The sequence below is a fragment of the Stegodyphus dumicola genome, chromosome 10, assembly GCF_044657685.1.
Source record: "Stegodyphus dumicola isolate Sdum_Otavi_A_Nest chromosome 10, ASM4465768v1".
Classification (NCBI taxonomy): domain Eukaryota; kingdom Metazoa; phylum Arthropoda; class Arachnida; order Araneae; family Eresidae; genus Stegodyphus; species Stegodyphus dumicola.
This window is the reverse complement of record NC_140777.1, coordinates 173,712,110-173,732,801: the sequence shown is the minus strand read 5'-3', so window position 1 is coordinate 173,732,801 and position 20,692 is coordinate 173,712,110. Positions and strand designations below refer to the sequence as shown.

The window sequence follows — 20,692 nt, the reverse complement described above, 5'->3', positions numbered from 1 at the left end:
TTTATTTTAAATCTAAAATATAAATATCTTTTACAAACCTCATACTGCACTCATAACATAGGGCATATTGTTATAAGCCCATAAATTTAAGTAGACAGGTGCTGAGACATATTTCATAGTATATGGTACTTATACTGTGAAATATGTCACAACACCTGTCTACATACATATGAGCACTTATCTGCAGACATATTTCTGATGCCATATGGCTGGGACATATTTTACAGTATATGGTCAGTAAGGCATTCATGTTTTAAAATTTTTAACTTTTACTGTTTATTCTGTTACATTATACTATTTAATGTGGTAACTACAAAAATCATTGAAGTTATTGTGAATTAGCTATCACATATTATGTTAATTAAAATATTTTTCATACAATTTAATGCCCAAAATGACTAAAAAAAGCTGGCCTATATTGAAGAATGTGACATTTCTATAATTGTTAACAGTACAGAAATCTGAAAGATCAGCTAATATTTTAATTAAAATCTAGCAAAACCCTAATTTGATAGCTCTGACTAATGCTGTAAAAATTAATATATATATATAATTATCCCACATCTAATGGTTAAAATGAAAGATAAATTAAGATAAATTATCCTAATTCAACAGCCTTCTAGCAAAGACAGTGAAAAAATATAAAACTCGTTCACTGCTCAAAATATTTCAATTACCCAAGAACTGATTTTACACTTTCAAATTTGCAACACCTTCTTTCCTTTGTAATATCTATATTGTAATCAATTGTTTAACATTTATGAAGTTATAAAATGCAAGTACCGTAATTTCACGCGTATAGTCCGCGATCTATCTGTGTTTAAAATGTGAATTTTTGAAGCTGCGGACTATCCACCAGTGCGGATAATACGCTGGTTGTTCACGGTTAAAATCGTTGAAATTTAAAAACACGCTGTCATGAACTGCCGATGATCAAATACAAAAAAAGCGCGAGATTCCAAGAAAACATTCGTATGTATCGTATCGATGGTAAACCATCGAGCATAGTGCAGAACGAATGAGTAGTAGCAAGTAGAGCTCAAGGAGAGAGCTCCTACAATCAAAGTCTTGTATGAGCACTCACTTAGCGCAACCAGTCTTGTATCACAGTGTCCTTCGCACTGCTTTAGTGCAACTGCCGGGAGGGGGAAAAGTAGTTGATGCGTCAGCTGTTTTAGGAGCCATAGTAGCAAGTACCTGGCGTACGAAAAACAAAGCGTGATTCGTTTACTTCTAGTGTGGTTTGGCAACACCGAGTGAGTGGGGTCGAAGCAAAGAATATGTACATATATATCTTTGGTCGAAGGTCACATTTCATTACCACTTATCACGAGGATAGCACATTGCACAGAATTTTGTTTTCGTATTTTGTCTTTCACCTTCGATAACGTTGATGAAACATCGCCGGAGTTTTACTGCTGAGTTAAACTCAAGGTAGTTGAGAAAGTTGAAAAAGATGGAAATAGAGAAGCGGGCCGTTATTGGTTTAATCTTAGTATCCGGTGCACACGGGATTTGACTACTTTTGGCGACTTTATGATGAGCAGTGAAAACGGGATATATACGATGAGTAGTTAACGGATCTTTCAAAGAAAATACATAGATAAACATAGTATATACTATGTATATAGTATATATACTATGTGTGTATATACATATACTATGTGTGTATTGTATATATATAGACGTTCTTTGGATCATTTTTGGTGTTGGCGATAATTTTCAAAGTCGCGCCAAGGCTGCACCGTATACTAGGATTTTACTCCGTTATTTTGAAGTGGACGAGAAAGCGGTGAGAAATTGGCGCAAACAAAAGGATGTGTTTAAAAAGCATGGGAATAATGCCGTATTAAAAAAACGTAATTTCGGACGTATAGTCCGCGGACTATCCGGTGGTGCAGACTATCTGACGATTTTTGAAATTATTTTTATATAAAATCGTGTCTGCGGACTATACGTGCGAAATTACGGTATATAAATGGTATGAAAAATAAATAATATACCTAAAAAACAGTAAAAGAGAAAACTTAATACTTCACTGATCGCGATCAATTTACAAAAAAAAAGAACGGGCCAGGTTCCTGGAATTATAGGCATATTCATGTAAAAATTTTTTAGTGTTCTTACATAATAAAAATATTTCCATAGCCTAAAGAAATGTAGTACTTTCTTAACATTACAGTCCCACCAAATCGGCAATAGAAACTATCATCAAATGGCCAGCACTCCTAACACAATCATTTATTGCTAATGACAGGAATAGCTCTGAGTAAACCATATATTATGTTTTTGTTTGTCATATAAATGTTAACATTTCATGATCATTTTTAATTCTCTCATCATTACAAAGCTCACGTGTGTTGACATATTTTCCTTTAATTAAAATATGTGACTTACTGAGAAGTGAGAATGATGCCAGATGTTTCTTTCAAGAAAGATGTATTTAAATATGTGAAAATAGTGAAATATTGTAAATATGTGAAATTAAATAAAACTACATATCAATAAAAGAATTCAAGGGCCAAAAAATTTGTTAGATAAAGGGAAAAAAAAATATGTTTTAACAATTGGTTCAGTGGTTTCAGAATACTGTTCATAACAGCAAAGTTATTTATTTATTATTGAGCAGAGGAATTGATGTTAATGTGGTGGGAGGAGCAACTTGGCCTTTGAGAGTTTTAAAAAAGATACTCTCTACATTTAATCTGACAATCAAATAAAGTAAATAGGGTCCTGGAAAAAATGTAGACTTACACAGAAGAATGTTCATATGAGAAATTGATGGATCTTTCTCCCTCAGATTCTGAACTAAGAGGGTTTGATGATTTATTTAGACTGTCAGCAAACATATAAAACACAGTACCTGGGAAAAAGAAGTTAGATATTTTACTGCACTACAAATTTTATTTTGATGATTTAATAATAAGTGCTCTTGCATAAAAATGTTAAAAGATTAGAGCTCTGCTAAGTGGCAGAATAAAAATCAATGAAGCATGGTTCGCCAACATTACGAGTCTTATCTAACGAAGTTCATGTGGCAAAAGTTCTTGGGATGAGAAAATATTTCTGATGCCATATGAAAAGCAACTTTCAAGACATGCGAGTCATAAAGTGTATGTAAAACGTAAACATGAACTTCACAATAATCCTGCATCTAAAAAATGGAGGCTGTAATAATAAGGAAGTATCAAAAATATTTTTATAAATTTTAACCATAACACATTCATGTGATTAATGTGAATTAAACAAAGAAAGCTTGTCCATGAATAGAATGATATTTCAAACTATATTTAGGTCCTAATATTTTAGCTAATTAATACATGTACCTCATAAAGTTTTATAAGTCATCATTTAATGTTTTTAAAAATTTATTTTGATAACTGAAAATTGCTGCTGTATGTAACATTTGCTCTACAAAACAAAAGGTTTGATAACTTCCAAATAGTAATAATAATTTTACATTCAATCAGTTCTGAAAAGTTTAGCAGTTGACTTACCCACGTGATCTTTAATTGTTTTTTGATCTTCCCACCGTATATTATTAAAATTGGCAATATCAGCAGTTGTTTTTATTTTTTTCTTCTTGAAAAAACAGCTAGAATGATGCCAGAGAGGAACTTTTCCATCAAAATGAGCAGACTGAAAATTGAATAAGAATAAGAAAAAGGGGGAAAAACATGAAATGTAGGAATGCAATAGAAACTACAATTTCAGAACATTTATTTATTATAATACTATTTATTATATTATTATTATAATATTTATTTTATAACATTTATTCATTATGCTTACAAACACCCATGTTTTCACCAGGATTTTAACCCATACCCATCAGTATGGATATAGGTTCAACACTAATCAGTATACCAGCTGAGCAGCGCATATAAACAACAGCAGACATCCTTAAGAAAGATTATCAGCAAGGGATACATCCACTGTGGAGTGCAATGCCAATTTCTACATGCCATGTCCTACTTTGCCCAACATTATACAGCAGACAGTGTTGCAAATGTCCTACTCCTCTGTCAGTGAACGGATGAGTTAAAGGATATTTTTGACCAGCAAGTTGCCTTCCCAGCACACCTTAAACATTTTCAAAGCGTTTTAGATCAGAAAAATGTACCTACCATATAAGGCACTAAATATTCTAGCAATCTATGCAATCCTGAACAGAGAGTACTTGATGACATAGTCCGTTGTCATCCATAAAAAGAAATTTATCACTGACAGCACTACAGAAAAGACGAACATGAAACAATAGAAGTTAAGCAATGTACTGTAGGCCGGTGTGTGTATTCTTTTAACTGGTGTTATATTTCTCCCGCCTTCTTAACGAGCCTTCATGGTGTAGTCTGCACACTCAGTACATTTGAGAAGTTCACGGTTCAATTCCCGGAGAAAAGGTGTTGCTAATTTTTTATCTTTCTTGCTTCCAAAAATGTCTACAGTGGCCCCCAAACTAAAAGAGTGTTGGATGATGATTCTCCTCACCCAGGATTTGGTGATTGGGACCCTTAAAAACCCCAGTCGTTCTTTAAAAGGGGGAGTATATAAGGTAATTCTTCCGCCTTCTTAACGAGCCTTCGTGATGTAGTGGTCTTCACTCTCAGCACATTTGAGAGGTCGACGGTTCGATTCCCGGAGAAAGGCAGTGCTAATTTTTCATCTTTTCTGCTTTAAAAAAAAATACCTAATTTCTCTGCAGTGTGTATGTATATATATCTACCAGCACAATGAAAAGACATATTACTAAATGCATCTGGAAAGTGACCATATAAATGAGCCCAACAGGGACCAATGACTTAAAAGCTACTAGCTGTTTATGCCCCAGAGTGCAAATATCACAGTTTTGATGGGTATGCTAAAACTTTTATCATGTAATAAGTAAGAAATAAGTAAGTATACTTGTGAACAAACTGTTGATACTCATAAGTCCAGATGCTTGAAGTCAATAACATCAAACTGCTGAGCATATCACATAGTACTATGGCATGAGTGAATTAGCAGTACAAATTAAAAGTCAAAAGCAAAGAAACCAGTGTAAATAGAGCAAAATGTGGTCCCAGACCAGCAACTGATATGCAAGGTTCCACACTGACAGTAAGTAAGGATTTTACAGCAGGTACTTCTTACTACACTAGAGCCAAACAAAAATATATAATCCCAATAAACTGCATTTTAAATCAAACAATGAAATAACATAAAAAAGCACTATGCACTACTATCGCACCTACACACTGCACAAAGGAAATATCCATTTACCTTACTTCTAAATAGAAGTTTCTGTGTCTTCAGTCTGTGGCACATAAAATTCCTTAACAGCATCCCAAAACTTTCCTCAAACTATGTTCCCTTTTTAATATGGTAAGCATTTTAACCTTTCTTGTGACAAACCCATTGAAAGGCACCTGAACAATCTTTATGTTCGACCACATGCATTTCCTTTATACAAACAAAACACTTATAATTCCATTGAAATACATCCAACAAAGTTTCTTTTCTTCTGTCCTCAATCACTTAAAAAAATCACCTTCCGCTCTCTCGTTTTATATCACCAAATACCCAGTTTACCGCCGGCCACCATTTTACAGTGCAAAGCACATAATATGTAATGCAGAAATAAACCGTTCTAAATATTTTCCCATCAGACATATTCACCGCAATCACGCAACCAATGCCGTCATAATAGGGTTTCCATAACGTTCAACTACTCAGCTTACCATAAATGAAACAATAACTTGTCAGTAATCGAAGGGGCGCCCTAAAATACAGGCTAACCCAAATATGTGTCATCTGGTCCAATAAACTGATGAGATTCCAAAGTTCGCATTTATCATAAAAGTGCACAAAATATTGCATACCTTACGTCTCATGTTTGTCAGCAACTGGTCTGAAGCATTGCATACCTTGTAGATAACTCCACTTCCTGCGAGACGGTGCTATTGTGCGTGTTTGCACAGACTGATTTGGGACATGACAGAGGACAGAAGCATTCAGATCATCAGATTGTGATACGTTGATTATTAATTAAATTAATTTTATTATTGTTCGTGAATAAACTTGAAAATTTGACACAATGACTACTGAGCCACTTAACTGATGATTCGAATCTGTACAAAAAAACAATTTTTTTTCCCCCAATGGCGGGCACTTGCCTATAAGGGCATTGGCCAGAGGCGGTGGCCATTTTATTGTAGAGGCACCTAATAGGTAGCCATCGCTACCTCCTATGAAGGGACAGACAATTTTACATCCACATCTTCTCCGGGATTCAAACTCAGGCGCTTCGGTATCACAGTCAGGCTCCCCTAACCAATATACCATCTGGACGGCTGTATAGAAAACATTTTGTTACATCGGCCATTGGAATCAGATATGATACATTGAATCCATGAAAGCAAACTTTTATTGAATTATTGAAACTGAAGAAGAAAAATACTTCCATGCATTCGATGTTGACAAGATTAATAAATAAAATAGAAGGAATGACCAAAAACGAAAACAAAACAGTTCATCACTTTGTAAATTTGAATCTTCCATTTTTCACATATCAAATTGTGAAAAAAAAAAACCAAATATGAAGACATTATTAGAAAATAATTAACAGATAGCAAAAAAAAGATTTTTGAGATGTTTTAAAAATGAGTTTTCCTTATTTTGTGAGTATAAAACAGTTCTAAAGAATTAAAATGATTTTTTTTTAATTTTCTGAAAATTAAAAAATATGGAGCTGGGCCCTTCTTGCTGCAAGCCCTTCAATTCTTACAGAGGAGTGGAACATTTGTTGCGAGCAACTTAACGGCTCTGTACATGTAATTTTCCTTAAAGTTATTTTTCAAGACGTTAAGAAAGACTGAGGCATGCTTTCATACTAAGGTGGACAGCCCATTTTATTCAACTAATTAGGTGGGCTGCCTACCTATTTTGATTAGTTTGCCCTTTTTTTATGTATTTTTACTGAAAATTAGACTGAATGAATAAAATTAAGATATAGTCTCGTAACATAATGACCCAGATGTGATCATTTAAAAGGTACGTCAGATCCAGAATTCTGAAAATAGAATTGTTTTCTTAAAAAACTCACCTATAAGAGCTAATTTTAAGAAGCACTTTAGTATTTTGAATGGCTCCATAATATTATCATATTAGCAATAATGCTTCATTGCACAACTAGCAATATATCAACAGTAGCAACAATGCTAATGTTGCTATATAAATTAGCAACATTAGATCTAAATGTTGCTAATTTATGAAAAATTTATTTTCAGCTATCTGATAGAAATCACGAAATAAGCTCTTCTTAGTTATTAGACGATGAAGCTGATGAAAATATCAAAATGATAAAGGAAGAATATAATGAACATTTTGTAAAAGCAGAAGTGGGAGTTTAAATACATTCCAGTTTTTAAAACCGGAAGTTCCGCTAGTTCTTCACCTCCTCAAAAATAAAAGCTAAAGTTGCTGAAGATCGAATAATGGAGAAATCAGATTGGCTTGCTCTTTGGAGTGAACTGAAAAAGAGTACATGATGAAAATATTTCAAAAGATAAATTTCAATATTTAATACAATGTCTGAAGACCCTAGAGCTTGCAATATTATCGATAGTTATCGTCCACCGACATATGAAAATTATGCTACAACTATTGCATGTTTACAATAAAGATTCAGCAGGTAGCAGGTATGAATTACTAATTTAATTCTAAATATGGGAACTTTAAACCTTTTTGTAAAAATTTTTACTTAAGAAAAACTGAATTAGACACACCTAAATTATACGACATATCAGTATCATATCTAAGATCTGGTAATAAATTATTATCTAAGATCAAGATCTGGTTATCTAGCAATGAAGCTTGGCTTAAACCAGTTACAACATTTATAGCACCGATCTGAACAGAACATATGAGGATGCAAAGGGTTCAGTAAAAACAGATCGATGTGTACATGGACAAAGTTAAGGCAGTGTGCAATGCCTAGTTTGTGCAATTCTCTAATTTTTTTTTTTTTTTTTTAAAGTTCAAATAGGTTAATGCATACATGGACATCGAGTTAGTGTAAGACTTATTGTTTTGGTTTTATGTAGTGGGCGGAAGGATCGGCACCACCTTGAAATTGGTGCCAATCCTTCCTGGCAAAAAAAGATGATTTGCCAAAGGGTACTCTAGAGTAAATTTTAACCCAATTTAATATTCATGCTAGTCACATTAACTTTAAGGTCCCTGATAAGCTAATTAAAATTAGAGGTGGTAGGACACTAGTAAAACCTTTGCATTTTAATCAGTTTTTACTGTTTAGTCTCCTTGTTTTAAGTATACTTTGATTTCCATTCTACCCACCATAAATCAAAAGGTGGGAGATATTGCGATCAACTCAATGAATGTGTAAACATAATTTTCCTTGGTTATTTTTCAGATTTGGCTGAAATGCATTTTTTAGTTTATATTGTAGAATATAAAAAAGAAAGACAGAAATACAACATGTTTTCACATAATATATTGGAACAAATTACTGACAATAGGGTTGAAATAATGCATATGCTGAATCTAGACTTCAAACATAGGATGTAAATGGATTTCTTGTTTTGATTGATTACTTAAGGGAATTGCCTATTACTTTGATTACTTATCTTTTTCTCATGTATTTTTACTGGAGAACCAACCAACTAAATAACTGAAATTCAGATAGAATCTTGCCTTACCTGAAACAATTACTTAAATCCATGAAAGCATATGAAAAATGTAATTTTAGTTAAAGGATGTTCCTTAACTAAAATTTATAACTTATTAGAATCTTGCCTTACCTGAAACAATTACTTAAATCCATGAAAGCACATGAAAAATGTAATTTTAGTTAAAGGATGTTCTTTAACTCTAAATCCATGAAAGCACATGAAAAATGCAATTTTAGTTAAAGGATGTTCTTTAACTCAAATTTCTAACTTATTAATAAATACTAAATTATTTAAATAAAATTCCTAACAAAGTATTGGCTGTCCCATTATTTTCATATTTTTATTAAATGTAAACTGTGATTCAAAGTGTCCAAATACATTTTCAGAACTTTTTAAATTAAAAAAAAAACATTTTAGGCCAAAATGCATTTTTGAAAATAAGCAGTCTTTAAAAAGATGATCAGTAGTACATATGAAAGAAAAAGAAGTCATTTCCCTAATATTACGAAGTGATGTTTGCAAATAAAACTGAAAAACACAAATGTCCAAAAACAAATATGAGCCACTGTAATATACGAAAGACATCAATTAAGGAAAAATGAACATGGGAAATATAATACAACAAATTTTTACATGCAAATAAAAACACCAACAGATAATGCACAATGTATTACATCAGTCTTTTTAAATATACAGCATTCTTGAGAAAGTAGATAGCAGAATGCTAATATAGTATTATACACGATAAAAAGAACATGCAGATATATATAGTACATAGCAGAATGCTGATATTTATCAGATTTGGTTTCTTGGTGAATGGGAATTCTGCACGAGCTCTATATCACTATAACACAATGAATTCCATTTAGAAAGTTTCCTATAAAAGGCAGATGACTGTAGCACATTTTCCAATGTTCAACTAATCCATAAAAAGGAAAATATAATGAATTTTTTCATATAAATCTAAACAAATATTTCTGAAATGTGTTATTTGCACGAGGAAATAATATTCAGAACTTGTCATAAAAAGTAAAACAAACTTAAACAGAGTTTTATTCTAATCTCATTCATAAACAATTTTATTAATGCACGAAAATAATCTTTAAAGTTAATTTTCTTGTTCTTCTAGTTAGCAGACTGTTAAAGATATAATGCAGCTAATGCACATCTTGGGATATTTCTTCATAAATATCTGGTAAGCAGTATTAAAAATACATTTCCACAAATATATTGTCCTTATATTTTTTTATCCCCCCTTTTTTTTCTTCCAGATAACCTATTTAATGACTACAATTTTAATTTTGATTTAATACAGACTCTAAACAATTTCTTTTCTAGAAACTTTGCCTCTTATCGTCTACATTATGAACACTAACTTAAATTATCATCTGTCAATTTTTATTCATATCTTACTTTAATTAAAAGCAATCTGACTTCTTTTTAGCTCATTCATCTTATTTTAATAAAAGGAATACAAACAATCATCAGTTAAATTTCTTTTAGCATTTTAAAAAGTTTATTCAAAAAATTTCTTCAATAAAGCTTCATTTCCATTATTACCATTATAATATCTTTCCTTAATATATTATCGTATAGCTTCATTAAATTTTTTTTATAATAACACTTGTTAAAGTTAATTTTAAAATATGAAATTCCTTTCAAGCTGTTTAATTCATATTCTTTCTAAATTAAAAAATATCATGTTTAAATTACACGAAACAATAATAAAAATTTTCGGCATTTTCCTACAAGCAACAGTTTTAGAAAGACTTTTTTTAAAATATCGGAACCATTTTTCTTCTGATGATCTTGTCTACAAAAAACAGGGAAAGGAAAATCACAAGAATTTCCCTAAAGTGAGAATTAAGTCATAAATTCTATAAAAAGTAAATTACTAGTTATTAAAAAAAAATTAGAATCTTTCACAGCATTTGCCTGTTACAAACATAGAACTGGCAATACAAATGAAAAATCATTGATTACTCTTCCTTATAAATCTACGAATTTTAAATTGTATAGATTTATACATGTTAACGACTTTTAAGTGAAAATTATATTTTTGAAATGAAATGTCAAATAAAGTTAGACATCAATTAATTTAAGGTAGGATTAGCTTTGGGGATTATTTTGTAATCGCAGAAAGTGATATAGAGCATGACTAAACAAGATGAGGTAATTACAAAGGATTACGCGAAAGTACACTTCACAGGCTGAACGATCTCGTGAAAAGTTCGCCATATAGTAGAATTCTTTACAATAATCATATATTTATTGTTCTGAAAAAGAGATAAAAAATATATTTTAAAATGTGTTTTCAAATGGTATTTTTCTCGATCGATAAATTATTCACATCTTTGATCACCTTTGCTTTGGAAAACTCAAAATATTATAAACAGCAGTTCCATAACGAAAAATTAAATTATTTTAGCTTAAAAAAAGGAAATTATACCTGAACCATTATTCCCATGCGTAGACAATCCTTCTCAATTTTATTCTTGCAAACTTTACATGATGCTCTACTGCTTTTCGAATATTCAACAATGTATGGCAAATCGTTATCCATAATAGCAACTCAAAGCAATTCTCAATCAATGGAATTAATTTTAGAGAGAGAGAAAAACACATGTATCAATCAGGGATTAAGAAAGCCGAATAAACACACGATTCCCGCACAAATCTTTGTTGCCAATTGGCATTAATCAAAAATGAACTTTAAAAAAGTGGGGTATTTAAGATTTATTTCACAGATGGAACTTAATTATGATTTTCATGTAAATATTTATACTGCGTAATTTATTATCTCAAGTTTGTCAAAATAAAACCATTGGAGTGGAAAATACTTTTACTTCGTGCTAATTTTTCTTTTCTCCGAGTGATGAAGAAACACTCGGCTCCAAGAAGAAGCCTTCTCTCTTAACTTTTCTTGAAATAATCAGTGCGGCAAATTCAGTAAACAAATGAGATCAACGATTGATTTCTGAGCTCTGGTTGCTACATCTGTCATGAAAAATTGCTCAAGCACTTCAGATTTTCTTATGATTAAATACTCTGGTAATGTTCATACTTTCTTAAAATTTTACATTTCTTGCTGTGCAGTGCGCTTGGTAAAAAATGTTTGCTCGTTTATTCTGTCAGAATCTTATATATACTCAAAAAATAAAAATATGTTTTCGAAGTATATCTGTAGGTATTTTAGGTGCACCTTTTAGCAAAGGACAAGTAGGTGTCATATTTTATCCCAAAAGGGTTTATACGTAATTTCTTATTTCGTGAGGTTATATTTAAAATTTTTTAAATGAATTTATCCTGAATTTCAAGAATATAATATTGATTTTGAAATTTATTCCTCTCGTAATATTACTTTATCTCCTATTATTTGTGAATTTCAAAGCCAATAAATTCATTGAATGAAGAATTAATAATTAAATGAACTTGAATGAATATTCGATAGCATTGCTACAATTTAGTTCATATCTTCATTTATATTTCTGGATTTAATTTGGTGTAAGTAATGATTTCTCATTTATTTTAAGTCAATAACTTGAAAACACGATGAGTAAATTTATTATGTTTCTATTTATTTCTATTTATCTATGCTTTGTAATTACACATGTATAATTTTAAATTTGTTAGTAATTAATTATAATGCACATGTGCATAAAATTTATCTGAGTGATGCAATATATATTTCAAGCTCTTACTATGCAATTTTTAATTATGGGAATTTTATTCATTCACTGACATTTCTCTGAGTATTGACAAAATGAAGCAATAAATTTTATCATTGCTTAACATGTGATGAAGTTATAGCACTGAAGTGAATGAAATCTCAAATAATTAAGGAAATTGATAAAAGACTTTTTAAAGAGATAGAGATGTTGAGCATTGTCAATTTTATATTGAATATTTAAACTAAAGTTTCAATGGTTCACATAATTTGGATTAAAATAATGAAACCTGAATTAAAGCAAAAAATGCAACATTTAAAATTGGAGTTTGAGTAAATAAATTCTCTTTTTTACTGCAAAATGTCAATGCAAAGTGTTTAAAAAACCTTATGAAATTAAGTCAAACTGTAAAGTAGATAATTTATAAGATGAAAATAATAACCAAAAAAGAGTTAATAGCAGCCAAAAAAAAATTTAACTTTTTTTTTATTGAAGAATCTTTGAATAGAGAGTAAACTTAAAGATGATTTTAGGAACATATGCGATTCTCACTAAACAACTAAGCATACTAAATAGTAAAATCTACCATACTTATTAAAGGATGGTAAACTAATAATGAAATTTGCCATGTTTGTTAAATATATTAGAAAGTCAAATGTTGCATTGTAGAATATCAAAATTATAATTTTCCAGCTTAAGATGAATGTAGAAATCTGATGCTATGATTCAGATAACTTCACTTCAGCCTAATGTTTTACTTAAAGATTAGGTCAGTAAATTTTGAAAATATGGATATGTTTGCAGCTTTATTATTTTAAACTCTTATAGACTTAATTAGTTTAATCATTAATGTGTAAACCAATATTTTTAATATGCAAGTTTGTTTTTCTGTTGTATAATTAAGCAAGATTTGGCATATTTTCTTATTGTTTAAATTTATTAAGAATGATATTCAAATAAAAGGAGTAATATTTATGCAATATTTTTCCCTCCTTTTTAAATTTTAAAATTATGGTAAAAGGAAACCTGTACGCTAAATTAAATTGTAGACATCTTTATACCAACAAAATAAACTATTTTTAGGGTCATTCTGCATTATTAGTCATGGCCTACAAATTGAAAAGAAAATTTGAATTTTCTAAAGTATTATATTTTGTAGCTAAAATTAATTATTTTATAGCCAAAGCAAGGAGTTGACCAGGCCCCTGATGCATTTAGGAAGTTTGGTCTGATTAAGGAACTACAGTCGTTAGGTAACAGACGTGATTTAATTTCACCTTTTAAAAAGTTAAAAGAAATATATTTATTGTAAATTTTTCATGCACGTTAGTTACCATCTTTAATTATAATAGTAATTTCTTGTTTGCCTATTAACCTTCTATTGCTAGATTTAGACTATTTTGTCTTAAAAATTATGTTCTTCACATGTTATAAGCCATGAATTATTATTTTAAAATGAATATACATGAAAAGGTAATCTTTTACATCATTAGCATCTTATTATTCTCTTATACATATTATTCTCTCTTAGCATTGTACTATGTGGAATGAATTTTAAAACATGGCTTCAGATGTAATTTAAGTTCATAGGTGTCACATTAGATTCGAATTTCTTTGTGTATCATTTGTCCATTTTTCTTTCCTTGAACAACCTCACCAGTGGCTGAGCGTTTAACCCTTTGTGGCACAGTGTGTCCGGTTTGGACACACCTAAAAATTTCCTTCTGTACATACAGAAAAATTGAATGAAAAAGGATTTATAAGTTACTCTGAACCTTCTTTATTTATAGTAGATGGCAGCTCAACACAAACCAGTCCATATACTTTAGACATCTTTAGTTTTTTAAGACCCTCATTTTTCAAAGAAATCTTCCAGATTTTTTTTTTTTTTTTAGGGTATAAAAGGAATTGTTTGAAAAGAAAATTTGATGTTATTTTTTAGCTGTATACTAATCTCCTTATTCTGTAGTAGTTTTAAATTTTTAGGTTAATCTTTGGATTATGGTAACTTGGCGATTTTGTGTTGAAAATTTGGCGACCAACCCTGCTACAGCAACCTGCTAGTTTTTGTTTGGACGCCATTTTGTTTTCACGAAGTAAAGGTGCTTTTTTTTTAACTCAACCTTTTTTTCCCAACAATCTGCTAGCCAAATTACGCTTATGCTAGAACTTTTATGGAACAAAAGTGCTTAATCATGACGAAGATTAGGTGCGAAATTGGGAGAAAGTCCAGAATCGCAAACTGCTTGCCGCGTTTTTAAGAATTGCACATACACGGTATCCATGCACACGTCGACCTATTTTCGCTTAAAAAAACATCCTAGAATTGCACAAAAATGGCATTGCGCACACTCTTGACTATATCCATGTACACTGCTAAAGTCCTAGCTAGTAACCTTTATCGCCTTTAAACCTAAAATGTCGCCAAACTACCTGTTATCATATTCCAAAGATTAGCCAATTTTTAGTTTGAAATCTTGCCTAAAATGCAACGGCGAAACCTAGGTGTGCCCAGACCGGGCTCATCGATAATCTAGGATAACTGAGAGTCTGTATTCTTTGTTTCTCCACATCTCATCGGTCAGTTCATTGACAACAATGCTCGTTCCAGCACTCTTTTTGAAGCTCTATTCAATCAGTGTGCCACTTTGGGCACACCCACAGAATTAAAACGATACGTGCTAGCTTCACAAAATTTTACTTGTGTACTCCTTTAGGCCTAATTAGACTGCCTATCTTTTTTTAAATTAAAACTCAGACTTTAAAAGGTAGCATGTCGGAAAGGGTTAAGACCGCTGAATGCTGGGAAATTTGAGCTAGGTTCAATCCTTGGTGAATGGGCTAACAGCATGGCTAGTTTTCATTATTTTCCTCATATATAACAGAAATGCAAGCCATTTCCCCTTAATCTACTGCTCAGAGTTGATAGAAAGTCCTCCACAAACACATGCCTTAAGCAGATATCCCTTGCATGCTTCTTCATATTCAAATAATTTAAAGTAGCCTATTTTTCTTTAACAACAAGTTTTCTTCGTAACTCTTTTACAAATTTGCAAATTTACAAATCTTGACTTACTCTATAGTAAGTAAGTCAAGATTTGTAAATTATTTTATGACAACTGTATAGAGTTCATGTTTGTATTACTAAAAGATTATGATAAACATGCAGTGAAAGAATATTTATCAAAGATTTCCTTTTAAACCTAGATTAAATTGAAAAGAGTTTATTTATAATTGCACCTAAAATTCACATTCTCTGATTTAGTAGACTGAAATATTTATTTAGATTTTATACTTTTGTATTCTAATGTAGTATGTTTTCTGATCATTTTTCTCAATACTACTGATTGTTATTATCATAAGCTATGTTCAGTTGTGTGGGTTTTCTTTCTTTTTTTTTTTTTTTTTTTTTTTTTAGGCTTTAAGATGGATTAAAATGAATAAAATATCTGGAAAAGAATTAAGCTTATATAATTAAATAAATTTAAATAACCATTAGACTTTAATTTATATTCTGCTCTTGTAGAATAACAAAACCTATTGGTCTCATTTTTTGCTATCAAAAATTCAGGAATTTTGCTATCAAATTCTGCAGGTTTTCATCCACAAACTGTTGCGCTGTAGGATGTGCATGAACATGTAACATTTAATTTGTCATTGCTTTAGACATAACAGAAGGATTGTTTGGGTAGGTGGGAATAAATGATGAAATTACATATGTACTTGTACGTAACCACATATACTTTATGACACTGTGGAAAAACAGGTTAGCAAAGGACAGCTAGGAAGATGAGCTTATTAATAGCTTTCATCAGCAGGCACTTGGTATCCATAAGCTGTGATTCGGTTCATTGTTATATAGATACTGATGGCTATTGCATCTCTATACTTCAACTGTGTCCACCACACCAGCATTCTGCACCCACAAGTAACTGGACTTCCTCTAGAGATTAAGTACACATTCACTACCTTTCCTTACCAATACTGCACAGATATAAATATTTTTTTAAAAAAAAATATGGCATTCTCCCTTCACAACATTGAAAAGAGAATAAAACAGATAAGCCTACATTTGTTAAAACTCAAGATCATTAGTTTTGGGTTCATATATTCATTTGTCCCTATCAAGATTCTTTGTTAAAATGTTGGTGGCCATTTCTGCTGTAGATACATATTTAACATTAATTTCTTTTTTGTTATACTAACCTCTAGTATAATAGAAACAAATACAGTCAAAAGTCGTTAATTCGGACACCCATAATTCGGAATGATCTATAATCCGGACATCAAAACTAAAAACTTTCTGCGCATGCGCCACGTTGACACATGCGCAGAGGCGTTCACGTGTGCGCGTAAGACCTTTTACGACTGCGCATATGAGTGTGCGCAAGTGCAGAATACGTTTTCGCGTGCACATTTTATGTATAATGGACGTATAAGCTAAAATTATCTAATTATCTATTTCAGTTACTGTTGATGATTGCGTTGTTCCTTAATTTTCGAATTGCATCCGGCTTATTATTTTTTGCAGACTGTAAGAGCAATTTTATAAAAGTAAGCTTAAACTTTCGATTATATCAAATAGAATTTCCGATATATATTTGTTAATATGTAAAGGATCTAAAGCGAAAGTATGTTTTGAAATCCGAAATCTGTTTATCAATTTCACGTTGCTCGGCAGCGGGCGCCTAATGAATTGGAAGTTGATTTGTCAGCACTATCCTTATCTTCAGCGCAGATGTTTTTATTTTATTTGGCTTATAATTCCTTACCAAATGTAGTATTTCATCTCGATATGCTCCGTCTTTGATATGATTTAAAACAAGTTCCTCGTCATTATAATTCGCTTCCGATAGCGAAGAAAAGTGACAGAGGTTATTGAAAACAAAAAAAATTCGATTGACAAATTAGTCGGTGTTCTTGACACAGCAATTATAGGACTTGAACGGCGGAACTTTGTAACTGAACAAGAAATTATGTCTGTTTAATAGAATTAAATAGAAAGTATTATCACATGAAACGAAGCAAAACTTAAACAACTTACATTGAAAGAAATGTTTAATAAAGTAAACAAATAAATATTAAGCTTTTTCTTTTTGCAAATTTTGATACCCTTTAGATCATAATTGTTCTTTATTTCATAAATTACGGTTTCACATTTTTAATTTTAGAATTTCTGCATGCCATCTTACGAGATTTAAACTGATGATCTATAATCCGGAATCGCCGAAGTCCCGACGAGTCCGGATTAACAACTTTTGACTGTATTTAGAATTGGATAGACTTTTCTTGGTTTGCCTGGTTTTTATGTTCTCAGAAATATAGGTTTCCCTGGTTCTCTTTCAAAGCTTTTAATACCAAATATCATGACTTTGTAGTATTTCATAGTTTCTGGTTTCCACTGAAGATATGCTCTTGTTTCTTTTAAATATCCAATAAGAATATATTCACTTTTTTGGAGAAAGTTTGTTTTCCATATAGTAATTGTTCAATGCAGAAACTTTACTTATCTTAAAGTATGATACAGTAGGCGTTTTTCAGACCAGATTTCCCCAGGCATTTTGGATTTACATTTATCAGAACATTAGTTGCATATGTAAACAGCTGTAGATATCATTTCTGCCCAAAATTCTTTAATTTGGATAAGAATAGTTTGTTCTGTACTCAACTGAGAACTAGCATTTAATACTCTTTCTCCAAAATTAGTTACACTCCTGACCTGTGAACTCTTTGGCATTGTCACTGTAGAGAATTTAAAATGTTTTTAATCTCTTTCCCAGCCTGCAATTTGTACATTTTATATGCTTGAAGGACTTCTGACCTCTTTCATTGGATACACAGTAATTTTTGGTGAATTATCATCGTTGAGCATTATGAAATATTTTGCACCACCTAAGAACGTAGTTTTCACTGGACCACAAATGTCGGTGCATCTAAGTTCAAGTTTGTCACAATGTATGGTGTGTATTTAATCTGGGAAGGGTAACCAAGCTTGTTTGCATTTTACGCATATGAGGATGTTTACACATTTTTAGAATTATTTTCAGACTGTTTAAATAATGTAAAAAGTATTTTTTAAGAGTTTCATTTGGTATCCTTTTTTCTGGACTATAAATTTGCATCACGATTTCCATGGTAGAAGGGCTTTTCATAAAAGTTTTGCCGGTATTGATTTCCATTCCTCATCTACTACTGTACAGAATCCATCAGTTGTGTGAGTTTGTGCCTAAATAAAAAGAGATCTTTTCAAGAGGCCAAATGCACAGTAGTCCATAGGTGAAATGTTGGGAGACTGTGCAGGAATACTTTGAAAAGGTATGCATACAATACATGTATCAGTCTTCATTTTTTTTTTTTCAAGGAATACAGTGGTATTTTTTGAAGTATGATTTGTTGCTTTGTATTGATCAAGTTTCATTCTTTGAAAGTTAGTGGGATAAAGAAATGGAATTTTTTCTGTAAATATCGGATGTAAAACTTCCTTTTGATAGCACAATAAGTTGATTTGAATTTTTTTTTTTCCCAACTCCTTGTTTTTAATTTTCTGTTGTAAGAGGATCTTGCAACAATCATAAACCCTTTACTGAAACTTACTTTGCATTGAGGGAACCAGGTTCATACATTTTTTTCTCTTTAATATTAGCCTTTTTTTTTTTTTTTTTTTTTTTTTTTTTTTTTTTTTTTTTTTTTTTTGTTGTTGTTGTTGTTATTGTTGCAGTTATTTATGCAAATCCATTCTTCATCAAGAGTTACAATGTGCTTTCATTTATCTTCTGATGAATAGTTTTCATATTACACTCTACAATTTGTACTGTGTTGAGCCACATGTGGTAAAGCTTACAAGAAAAAAGTCACCAACTTTTCTAGCTTTCAGTACATAAAACTATCAATAATATTTCAAAATGAAGTAGTCTTTAATTAAAGACTAGCATGATAGTTTTAAAACAGTTACTTGCATAAAAAAGAAAACTATACTTGCAATGATTATTCACAGACTAAATAAAGCTTCAACAAAAACAAGCTTTATTATCACGAAAAAACAATATTGCTGCTACATCATTCTGAAACTCAAATATGTATCGCTGTTTCCATGCATATCACTGTTTCCGTGTATATTCAAGCTGGTGCATAATGTTTAAAGAGTGCAGAATTCACTGATAAATTAAACGAATTTTCACCGACTTTTTTCCTTTTAAGAGTATGAATTTTGAGACAGATAAGGAGGGAAATAAAGTGATTGAGAAATATTCTGAAGAAGGGGAATAAAGTGATTGAGAAATATTTTATCCCGAGTATAAGATACCCTTTTACATTTACTCACATGTTAATGAAATTTATCGTAAAACTAACATTTTTATTTCAACGAAAAGGCACATAAGTGGTTGAGTGGTAAAATTGCTCAGCACCTGACTTTGATTTCTTTGATTTCAGCAAATGGGCTGGCTACATGGACATTTTCATAGTTTTCCCTTGTGTAATGTGGTTACAATCCAGTTTCCCTTAGGAAATCTTCCACAAAGGCATCCCTTCCCGTAAGCAGATAGACTTTTTGTGCTTTACCATAGTCAGATAAACCAAACACTAAACAAACTTATACAAAAAAAGACAGGAGAATGAGCATTTAAAGCTTTGTTTTTTGTCTAAGTAAAATGAGTAAAAGAAGTTTCAGTCCTTCGTAAGAAATAATTACATATGGGAAAATTTCATTAGCTTTGACTTAAGTTATCTTTCTGTTAAATAAGAAAAGTCGCATGTATTTTTTTCAGTCATCGTAAGTTTTTTAATGTTTATTTTTTAAAAACTTGAGCTGTATTCCTTTGCATTGTTATAGAATAACAATTATATAGCAACTTATTTTATGTAATTAAGGAACATGTATTCAAAAGATTTCATTTTTAAAATAAAGTGTTACTAAGAGGACAATTTTAAATTGCATTTTAGGCTAAAATATTTTTTACTGAATAAGTTATGACTCCTACCTTTTTATTTATGAGGAAAAAATATTTTATTCAGATTGAATAAGTGTTATTTGCAGGTCTAGATGTGAAAGACTATGGAAATGTGCTATTTGAAGATGAAAATGAGCTCAGTACAAATGATAAGCTGAAATTTCCTTTAACAGTTGGAGCTGCTTGCAAAAAGGTATTTACAAGGTTTTTAATTGCTTGCAAAAGGATTTTTAATTGGTATATCATTCAAACTAATTTAGTTAATTAGGAACTACTCTTATGCACTCCCTTGCTTGGTGACAAACGTCCATGGTGCCATATTACTATCTAAATTTTTTGTGTACATTTTGAACTTTAAGCATAAAATGTCTCCAAAAATGTGGTTTTGGCACGTCCGAAAACC

General features: G+C 31.1%; 2 protein-coding genes across 3 annotated transcripts in view; one reads left to right on the top strand and one right to left on the bottom strand.

The window, feature by feature from the left end:
* The window catches only part of LOC118185741 (poly [ADP-ribose] polymerase 1-like), a 99,912-nt gene extending 88,554 nt beyond the window's left edge, over positions 1–11,358 (bottom strand). The window contains exons 1-2 of the mRNA XM_035355641.1: positions 11,122–11,358; positions 3,498–3,639 (exon numbers count right to left, since the gene is read on the bottom strand). Of these exons, the coding sequence (XP_035211532.1) occupies positions 3,498–3,639; positions 11,122–11,235 (256 nt within the window). The 5' untranslated portion in view covers positions 11,236–11,358. The remainder of the gene's footprint in view (positions 1–3,497; positions 3,640–11,121) is intronic.
* A 210-nt stretch (positions 11,359–11,568) lies between these two features.
* Positions 11,569–20,692, top strand: part of LOC118185742 (arginase-1-like) — a 33,097-nt gene continuing 23,973 nt past the window's right edge. Inside the window, exons 1-3 of one of the 2 annotated variants that reach the window (XM_035355642.2) lie at positions 11,730–11,891; positions 13,521–13,593; positions 20,376–20,482. In XM_035355642.2, the coding sequence (XP_035211533.1) occupies positions 11,784–11,891; positions 13,521–13,593; positions 20,376–20,482 (288 nt within the window). In that variant the 5' untranslated portion in view covers positions 11,730–11,783. The other variant, XM_035355643.2, reaches the window with a different exon arrangement.